At 48.4% G+C, this 10,337-nt stretch overlaps 2 protein-coding genes across 3 annotated transcripts; both read right to left on the reverse strand.

The window, feature by feature from the left end:
* Nucleotides 1-1,319: 1,319 nt before the first annotated feature.
* Nucleotides 1,320-2,746, reverse strand: LOC125545129 (protein RETICULATA-RELATED 3, chloroplastic-like). Its single transcript, XM_048709004.2, has one exon. The coding sequence runs from the start codon at nt 2,601-2,603 to the stop codon at nt 1,551-1,553; it is 1,053 nt and encodes a 350-aa protein (XP_048564961.1). The 5' UTR covers nt 2,604-2,746; the 3' UTR covers nt 1,320-1,550.
* Nucleotides 2,747-5,897: 3,151 nt separating this feature from the next.
* Nucleotides 5,898-9,915, reverse strand: LOC125545130 (ABSCISIC ACID-INSENSITIVE 5-like protein 2). Of its 2 annotated transcripts, XM_087547728.1 has the most exons (4): nt 8,639-9,915; nt 8,372-8,443; nt 6,176-6,303; nt 5,898-6,094 (listed from the first exon to the last, which is right to left on the reverse strand). In XM_087547728.1, exons 1-3 carry the CDS (start codon nt 9,500-9,502, stop codon nt 6,223-6,225), a joined length of 1,017 nt encoding a protein of 338 aa, XP_087403854.1. In that variant the 5' UTR covers nt 9,503-9,915; the 3' UTR covers nt 5,898-6,094; nt 6,176-6,222. The 2 variants fall into 2 exon arrangements, with proteins under 2 accessions (XP_087403854.1, XP_048564962.1); XM_048709005.2 differs by having other exon boundaries at nt 5,898-6,303.
* Between the last annotated feature and the right edge of the window lie 422 nt (nt 9,916-10,337).

Below are 10,337 nucleotides of genomic sequence, written 5' to 3' on the forward strand. Positions count from 1 at the left end.
AACTTAGCCTCAAAAAATGCATTCGGCCCTATATAGATGGAATGAGGGAGTAGGTGCGAACTGGCTAACCATCATGCGGAATGCGAAATTCTCAGGATTTCTCTAGGGAGCGGCCAAAATGCCCCTAAAATTTCTCTAGGGAACCTCACGTAGAAATTTGCGTTTTTTTACCTTTCAACACAAAAGGTAGCGTCGAGCTGCTGCAACCGGTCGCAGTTGAGGTGCTGCCGCACTTGCATGGAGAATTCTGGTCGCCATGTAGAAATTCCGGTCGCCTTTTACAAGTCACCGTCGTTTCCAACCTTGCTTCACCAACCAAGGCGCGCAGCAATTGGAAACCTTGCTTCACCAACCACGGCGCACAGCAATTGGAACCTCACCGTCCACCAGCAACCATGTCACACTCAAACCCTCATGAGAAACTTGTCGAGAAGCTATGCGCCGAGGGACAAGATCTAGGTCTAGAGACCCGAACGGCTCCAACCATGAAAAATCGCACCATATATTCCTCTCTTGCTGCAACTTTCCCTTGGCTGTTCGTGCATAGCCCGAACCACGCAGCAGTCTACAAGAGGAACGACCAGCCAATACTTCCGACGCTTCCGTGCAACAACGACAGCATCAAAAAAAGCAGCAGTGCAAACTATTGATATTTTGAGTTTTGGAACCATGTCAGCAGAAAGGTTAGCCTTCTGAAATCTGAAACACTAGTCACCATTCAAGATCAAGATTTAGCTCCCCAAACATAATGACTCCTTTTTAGAAGCCAGACAGACAACAAGAACTAAAACTACAACCGTGGAATGTCAATGTGCATACCCGGGAGGCCATGATGCACAACTTGTGGAGAAATTATGAGCCAGTACACAGTGCCGATGCATATACTCCCTAGAAAATCCTGTATAAACTTCAGATCGAGACAATCATTCTCAAGTATCCTAGCTAAGCAGGAAATTATAACTTGCAAACACATTGCCACCAGACTGATACATCCTTCCGATTACCAAGAGAAATGCAAATTGCTTAAAAGAATACTGAGATAGTACAATGTAACCTGTCAGACTAGTCCAAAGTTACGACACTAGCATATACAGAAATTTAATTTAGTAAATCATCTCGGCACATTGCTGTGGCTAGATTTGGCTCTGTGGCCTCATTGCATCAATAAGTTTACTCAACTCATAAAGATCTTGTCATCAAATATCAGTATATACTCACATCTTATAAAGTTGGCTAATATCAAAAAATGCAAGCAGACAAATCAACATGAACTACTGAATAAGTAAAACTACAGATGGATATTTGACCAAATGAGCACACGAGAGAATGATAAAACTTTATTCTAAGATCGTCTAAGCAAGCCATCTCATAACACCAGATCACCACGAACCGACTGAACAAAATATTTCAAGCCTCACTCATTATTACCAACCAACCGACCGACTTACCATCTACAAGTTTCTTGGCCTGTGTCCAAGCAAATGAGGCTAGGGCGATGCACAGCGCAAGCAAAGCATGCCCCGACCTACTTACCCTCTACTATACCCAAATCACTTGTCCTCACTGCTAACATTAGCAGCAATGGCATCGCCCTCGGCTATCAATCTCTCCTTGGCTTCTGAATCAGAAGATGCCGGCTTATCTGATTTCTGCGCACCGGTGAGCCTTGCGAGCAACACGAAGGACATTCCACCAAGCACGTTGTTCATGCATCGTAGAGCAATCACAGACACCTTGAAGACCGGGGGTGGCATGACATTGCCAAGAAGGAACTCAACCCCATTAAGGGTCTGGTACCGCAGGTTGCTGCTGATGCCCATGTGGAGAGCCCAGGTGCCGGCGTTGAGCAGCGTGGGCGGCGCCTTGTTTGGGGTCTCGAAGGCCGGGTCCATGCGCTTCCTCAAGGTGATGAGCCCGTTTGAGATGGCGGTGCCCATGAGCCCGGCGCCGAACCCCACCACCGCGAACGTGGTGCCCTTGGACACGAGGGTCGCGACGCGGGAGCCCAGCGAGTAAGGACCCGGCTCGAACATGTGGCTGGGGAGGGAGGAGACGGCGGCGGCCGCTGCGGCGGACACCCCGGCGGTGGGGGCGAGCATGTACATGAGCACGAAGTTGAGGATGGATCCGACGACGAGGGTGGAGAAGACGAAGTCGAGCTCGTTGAGGCCGAAGTTGGGGCGCGACGACATGTCGCCGAGCACGCAGGCGGTGACGCCGACCAGCTCCTCCATGAGCACCTTGAACGGGAACTGGGGATCCGCGGCGACGCGGGCCGCCCACCCGGCGAGGAACATGCCGAGGATGCCTGCGCGGCCGCCGGCACCGTCTCCGGCGCCCCCGGAGTCCGCCGCGTCGCCAGATCCGCCGCCGCCATAGGAGCGCGGGGGCGGGGGTGGGGGCAGCTTCCCTCCCGGCCCGGACGGGAACGGGGATGGGGAGGCGGAGCGGAGGGCGACGAGCGCGGAGGAGGAGGAAGCCGGCAGCGGGGAGAAGGCGAGGTTGGAGGTCGGGGCGGCGCGGAGCGGGGCGAGTCGCGCGGAGGAGTCGAGGTGGGCGGAGGGGAGGAACCTGGCGGCGGCGAAGGCCGTCGGGGCGGCCATGGCGATCGGGCGGGGGAGAAGCTTGGTGTCCTCGGCGGCGGCGGCGGCGGCGGCGGCGGCGGCGGAGAGGCGTGAGATGCGGGGAGGTTTTGGGGGGTTGGTGTGATTTGGTGGTGTGGTGCGGTGGTTGGGTGGGGAGTGGGTGCGCGGCGCAATATGTATACGTGCCGCGACAGCGCGACACCTGACCTACGGGACCGGACGGGGCCGCCGCTCGTGGGGGAAAATATTGACGTTTGATTGTCGCAGCGCACAGCGCCGGCTGCGGACCTCAGCTCCTCAACTAGGAACTTCGCTTCGTTTGCTTCCTCTGAAAATTCGTTGGAGCTCCAAGCTCTGAAAATTTTGCATGAGTTTTCGTTTGATTCACACTCTTGCGTGATTGGAACGGTCCAAGCTTTTTTTTTCTAGAATAATATGCACTCGTACGTATCATATACGTACTTCCCTACGTGTCTAGGTTCATCTGTATCTATATAAATTTAAGAGAGGTGATTCGGGACGAAACGTGTCTAAATACATTTGTATCTAAATAAATTTAAGATAAATAATTCGAAACGAAGGTAATATTAGAGAAGAATGGGATAACAACCTCACCACCAAACAAGTTTTACATGGCATGATTACAAGGAATCACAACCCACTCCGGTCCTACCCTATAAGGAACTACTCCCTCCTATTTTTAAATATAATTAATTTTTGAGATTCCGGTTACATAGGAATGTATATAGCTATATTTTAGAGTATAAATTCACTCATTTTACTTCATATGTAGTTCATTCTAATCTCTAAAAAGACTTATATTTAAGAACGAAGGGATTGGTGGCTACATTCACACAAAGCGCCACGACAAAGAAAACATCAAGAACGTGTTTGGTTGCATGTAGCAATTGGACCAGGATGTACGAGGAAAACGAGTCAAACTGAGCAGGGTCAGGTTGAAAAAAAATTAATACAAAAAACGATGTAGCCATGTTGTTTGGTTGCCTGCATGATGTTTGTGGGGTTTGACAGCATGCATGCTCACATCTTTGGTGACAACGGCTTTCTGCATGCGTCGTGAGAGAAGCATGCAGCCTGGCACGGAAAAGGAGAGAATCTTTCTCACCTCGTGATCCACATGAGTCTGTATGAGTGGAAACTGCCAATTTGAGGGTTACTTCTCAGCCTAGTCCTGAAGTGCTAAAAACACAGTGTGATGAAGGGAATTTGGTCTAAGCCAAATAACCAAACATGGTGCAAAGTAAAATTTTCTATGCATATGTAGTCTACTAACCACCATGCAAACAACCAAACACGTCTCAAGCTCTTCACACATTAAACCCGCTTGTCTCCATGTTCTACTTCCGCTCGTGATACTGCAAAGTACATGTTGTTGGCACGACACCGCTCCATCGAACACTATGGAATTCGATGTTTTCAGAGCTCCCACATGGCCAATAATTATATGGCACGCATCGTTTTATCCCGGCGACCATACGGACCAATAAATGAAGTAACATCACACATATCACACATACGGAGTCTACCAACAAGAATCCTATATGGCAAAGTCTACCAACAACTATCTTATAACCATTGGAGATGCCCTAAATCGAAAAGGAGGGAGTATGAATGTTACTAGTAGTCTATGTTACTCCCTCCATTCCACAATGTAGTGCTTTCTCTATCCACGTGCTTCAACTTTGACCGTAAATTTAACTATCAAGACCGATTGCGGCGGGAGCAAAAATTATATCAGTGAATTCGTATTTGTAAGAAGTTTTCAATTATATAATTTTTTTCTCCCGCCGCAATTGGTCTCGTTGGTTAAATTTATGGTCAAAGTTGGACCTCGGAAAGCGCGGGCGCATTATATTTTGGAATGAAGAGAGTACTACTCCTACCTATTACGGCCAGTCATTTTTAGCGCGGGCCACGTGGAGAGCCGGCAACATAATGACGCTCCCGTTTTCCAAAGTGAAAGCTGGCTGCAGTGGGAGATACCTCCAAAGCTGCAAACTTGGCCAGGAAAAGGCCATCTTTCTCACACAAGCACATTAACTGGTCCCGCTGCTGCGTGCCTAACCGCACCACCACCACCATAGGCCACACATCCAGGAAATTGCGTTAATGTCCCGGCGTCGATTGCCGCTACCACAACCCTTGCCCAGGTTCCGTCTCATAAAGCCTCAAGGACCGTGCGTGTCGACTTGATTCTCTCGGGCACTCTCGCGTAACCTTGTGCGGCAAGTTCCTCTAGCCGGAATCCATTCGATGATCTATCCTCCCAGAAGAGGATTCGCAGTTTTGGGGTCATGTTTTCTTTTTATTTTAGAAAAGAAAAGGAAAGAAAGCAGTTCTAGGGTCATGATTTCTGTCCGGGGACGCTGACTCGCACACGATCCTTGTGTATGGCGACATTTGATGTGGCGGACGTCGTCCTCTTCCTCGGATGCGCAACCATCTGTGATTCGCTTCTTCAGGTTACGGTGCCACTTGCAGGGGAGCTTCACCACGGCGGGGCCGGGGCGGGGGATGCGAGACAAGCAGATACGTACCGCACCTGCACTGTGGTGGTGTAAAACCGTGACCAACCAAACCGGCGGCAAATGGCATCATCGTCCAGCAAACGCTCTCCACTTCTCGTGAAAAGAACGTCTGACTGGAGTGAAGGATTCTTTGGGTTTATTTCTCCTGGACACAACATCCAAGTATATAAGTTTTCTAGTGCACATACTGCAGTACTGCACCTTTGGGCCGTCGTGTGCTCATGACCATCCAGGGTTCAAAAGAACTCAGAGCACATCCCATGAGGAGTGAAACGCACCACAGGCCCTGGAACTACGCGAGTGGCACGGTGAGCAGCCACTGTGGCGCCGGAGAGGAAGCAGTGCAGCATACAAAGCCAAAGACTGCCCGTTGGATCCAACTTCTACGGCATTGAGGAAGGTTCCATTAAGGACTAGGTTTTTTTTTTTTTTTTTTGAAACAGAGGCAAAAGATTTGCCTCGGAAGTATATTAATTAAGGTGACAATAGAGTTTTACAGTTATCCCGAATAACTTGGGAGCATTAAGGACTAGTAGTTCATGAAGCAAAAGGAAACTGCATCACTGTTCTCCACCACAGCAATCTGAAGCCACAGAAGAGCCTGAAACCAAAGCACCCAGCTTCGTGCCGGTGAGAACACATCCGAATCTCACACCAGAACACGGAGTAGTAGCAAACATGTTTCACCAGAACGTCTCGTACCCTACGGTAGTTCACCTGACTCAAAAGTATTCTGGCTAAATGTAAGTTGCACTTTTCAAAAGAAAGAAACAAAAAAGAGCAAATTGCATACCACTTTGCATTTACATGAAAGAGCAGCCCATGTCAAGAAAGCTCTGATAACTTTAAAATGTGTCCACCAGATTTACATACTAGGCTGGTGGCAGGGCCTCCGCACACAGGTAAATAAGAGTGCCAAGTGCTAACACAGCACATGCTAGGCTCCCGCTGATCTACACACTGGAAATCACTGGGCAAGGATAAGCCAAAAAGGAACTCCCAGGTTCGCAAACGATTCTAAACCGAAGAGGCAAAACTTACGAGCGACACCGCTTTAAAATCTACAAGGCGAAGTATTCTGGACAGAGTCAGAAAGCGGCCGAGCATGTTCTCCTGAGTTGGTACTTGGGTTCTGGTAGAGGCACCGAGCAAAGCATCATGTTCAACTCCTGAAGATAGGGCAGAAAAAGGTCAGCATGTCAATGTAATGCATGGAAGATTCGTCAATAGCATCAGAGTGGATAAACAACATTTGGCTGAAAGCAGGACTAGACAGGAAATAAGCACAAGAAATTTGTTGACAGATTGTTAATTAACCCCTGGTGCCACGGCCCTTGTATCAGTGATAAAGGGCTACCATGTATTCCGTACTATATTTCGCAACAAAAGAGATGAATAATGTACTGAAATTATGCAGTAGCAGAAAATGAAATGTGAGTTCTCCCTTCTAATCTTAAAGGCACCTAAAATAGATCATTCCACTCAATTACCACTTACAGTCATAGTATAACTAATGCATCTCTACAACTAAAACCTGAAGCCACAAAATGATGCAGTAATCAAATCTACACTTCCATAGAAGCAGACAGAGTCGATACATGATACATATCTGGATATCCCTCACTCGCAAGATTGGGCTTCTTTGATTCAAAGGATTTGAGAAGGAATTTTGGAGAATTCTAATCCTTAGGAATTTTTCCTATGTGGGTTGTTTGATTCGTAGGATTGCAAACCATATGAATTTTTCCATAGGATCATTTGCACTAGGTTTCATGGGAAAATATGCATCCACTTCAACCTCTTTGGAAGAATCCTCGGTTTTTCCTGTGCACAATCAAACATCCTCACAATCCTGTAGAATTAAAGATGACATGCCACTCTACTCCTACGTTTTTCCTATCTCAAAACTTTGGAAATCCTGCGGATCACAGAGGCCCTAAACGATGGCGGTGATATAATCTTTCAGATAAACTGATGATGCAGAGACTGGAGAGAACCTCGCTTTCCCTTGCAACACCACTATTTCTAACATTACATACCATGTTAGCACTGTGATAATATTTTTCAGTCACGCTCTTGAAGTGTCCCTAAAGGCTCTATGCTCCCTAGGAATAGAGCTCTGGGAGAGCTCCTGCGTTTTATTCTCGGAGTTGACCTCATATGTCAGTGAAAGGTCGTGGTATGGGCCCCTCCTGTCCCTGCAACCGCTGTTCCTGGGTTAGTCAAACTCCTCCCAGCGCTGCGTGTCGCTTCGCTCCCCTCCATTTTCCGCACGCCCAGGTTTCTCTCTTCGACTCCCCTATCTTTCCGGGAATATGGTAACTAATCCCGCAGAATAACTGAGCACCAGGTACAAAATATCCTGCTGATCGTAACCTGACATATCCATGGTAACAAATCCTACCTCTCTCTCTAAAAAAACAACAAATACTCCAGTGTAGACATTCATAATCAGGAGTATCTCACATAATGCATAACCCTGCTGATTATATATGCATTCGCATAATCAGATGTATAGCTTTTTTCAGGGCAATCAGGAGTATAAACTCTTGTAATATGTATTTCCCTTTTATTACTCTTATACATTATCAGGTCTATGTCATCCGGAAAATCTACATCTTCCTGGTTCCTACCTCTCTATTGCAACCTATAACTGAAGTACACTCTACCTTTAGAGCTAGACTGCAGAATTATTGTGCTGAAATTTCTAATGCAGGGAGCAAATCAGAAGTGTTCATTAGAATATCCAACAAGAACTTTATACAGTTCTCTCATGAAATCAAATGAGCCCCTATTGTCTTCTAGTTTTTCTTTTTCTACCATGTAATTCATATTAGTATAGTGCAGCCTTATTTGGTTAGCATGTAAATTGAGGTAAATACAAGGTGAACTCCAATATTCAATAGAAAAGTGGTTGCCTAGTAGTTCATTGTACATTAACCTATTAATTACATAAACCAACAGGTCGAATTGTCCATTGTACACCAGATTGTTCCTATCCCACCCAGTAATGGCTGGGCCCCAGTAGTGGAAGCAGATACATAGGATTATAGAACTGTGATACTCTCATACCCATACACCGGAAGGGGATAGCTTAAGTGCTTAACAGTGCGAACTATGAAATTGACACCAGCTGCCGATACGAGCAATCACATTTATTCCCTGCTACTTATCAGATAGTCCGACTTCCACTGAAAAGTGTGGCATTTCAGTAAACTTGTATTGAAAAGAAAATACCTTTTGCTTCTTTAGCCTCTCATTCTCCTCTTCTAAACGGGATACCTTGTTTTCGAGTTCATTGGTGTAGGCCTGTTGCAAATACAAGGTAAGTAATACTGAACCTAAGACAATTATGGAAAACTAAAGTAAGCATGTTGCAACATTTTTCAGATCACAGATCACATGAAAAGCCAAATTCAAACAAGTACCACTGATAACCCTTCATGAATGTTGATCTATAGTTAGAGCAAATAATTAGAGGGAAAAAAGAGAGGTCAAATATACCTGTTTCCTAGCCCTTGAACGTGCAGCCGACTCCCTATTCTTGATCATCCTCTTCTGCCTTCTCTCCACAAACTTATTGGGGACATCTCCTGATACACCACGCTTTCTCCCAGGTGTCTGAGAATCAGAGATTGGACTGATCATTGGTGATGTACTCTGGCCATCAGAGTAAGCAGACCCCAGAGTGGCACCAGGGCCAACAACATTCAGCGGCTGAGGGACAAACTGAATGGGCATATAAGCAGCTGGCACAATTTGCTGGCCATGCTGATGAGTGTCGATGGCTGCAGCTGCAATCTGCTGCTGGTAATGGCCTAACCACTGTGCTCCCGATGTCAAATCTGCGGCTCCGGCTGCTGTAGCCTCTCTCCCCACCAGACCCAAATTGCCAGCATCGCTCGTGTCCTTGAGAAATCCCTGGGAAACAACCCCTGCTTGGACCAAGAAATCCTCGAGTGTCATCTCCCCGAGTGTGGGCTGCCTCTCCCGCTTGCGCCGGCCACTCCCCTGGACACTCCTCTTGGGCGCATCCTGGATGCCCTTCCACACCTCATCCACCGTCTTCTTGCTGAGCTCGGTCGGCATCGTGATGCTGCCCTGGCGCAGGAGGCTTGAACTCGGCACATACTGGCTGGTGGTCGCGCCATCGGGCTCCATGTCGTCAGGAAACACGGTCCTGAGCAGCTCGTCGAGGTTCATGCTCTGCAGGGGCTCTCCCAGATGGTTCTGCACCTCGTCGAGGGTGAGGCTGTACAGAGACCCCTGCCTCGCCAGGCTCTGCACCTGCCCGCGCTGCGACGTCCCAGCGTCGCCGCCGCCGCCGGTGCCGCGCCCGGGCTGTGACGCCATTTTCCGACTCCCCATGGATGGGCACACAGCCCTACCTCCGCCCGATTTCTGCCGCGGCGAGACCTCCGGGTTCAGGGGCCGGATCTACGGCGTGCCGGATGCGCGCCGGCGCGCCAAGGAGCTGCGGGGGTCAGTGCGGTGTAACGAATCACCGGGTGAAAACAAGCTCGTACCGTACCTCAGAGCGCAAATGGCTAGAGATTGAGGGCGGGGTGGACTGGGGACAGCGGGGGCGCGATGCGGCGGTGGGGAAGGACGGGAACGGCGACGCGCGTGAGAGGCGGAGGGGTTGGGGGGCGCGGGATTGAGGCGGCGGGCGGTGGCGCTAGGCTACGGCGTGCGGCGCGGCGGCGGGAGAGATTTCAAGGCGGGCTGGGTCGGGTGGGTAGGTCGCTGTGGGGAGGAGAGACGAAGGTATGAGAGCGTGGCGTGGCAGGAATACATAAACAGAAGTGGGATAATTTAGTTATGGCCTCTTTGTTCAACACCACACGGGTTAAGAGTTGGAGTAAATCCTGAGGTCAGTGATGGTGACCAAGTTTACATGTAATCATTGTCAGCGGTCTCGCTAGTCTTGTTCAGTTAATGAGATTGACCGGTAAAAAAAAAGGTTGCCACTAGTTTTAAGGGTGTGTATATTTATTTATTTATTTTGAGAGAGAAATTTTCAAAATAACCATCAATCATGACAGTACATAGAACACAAGAGGTAATAAAAATTACAATCAGGTCTATGAACAACCTAGCGAAGACTACAAGCACTGAAGCGAGCCGAAGTTGTGCCGCCGTCATCGCCCCTCTCTCGACAAAGCCGGGCAAACCTTATTGTAATAGACAGTCAGAAAGTCTT

Source organism: Triticum urartu, chromosome 3A, assembly GCF_056163025.1.
Source record: "Triticum urartu cultivar PI428250 chromosome 3A, HENAU_Tu73, whole genome shotgun sequence".
NCBI lineage: Eukaryota > Viridiplantae > Streptophyta > Magnoliopsida > Poales > Poaceae > Triticum > Triticum urartu.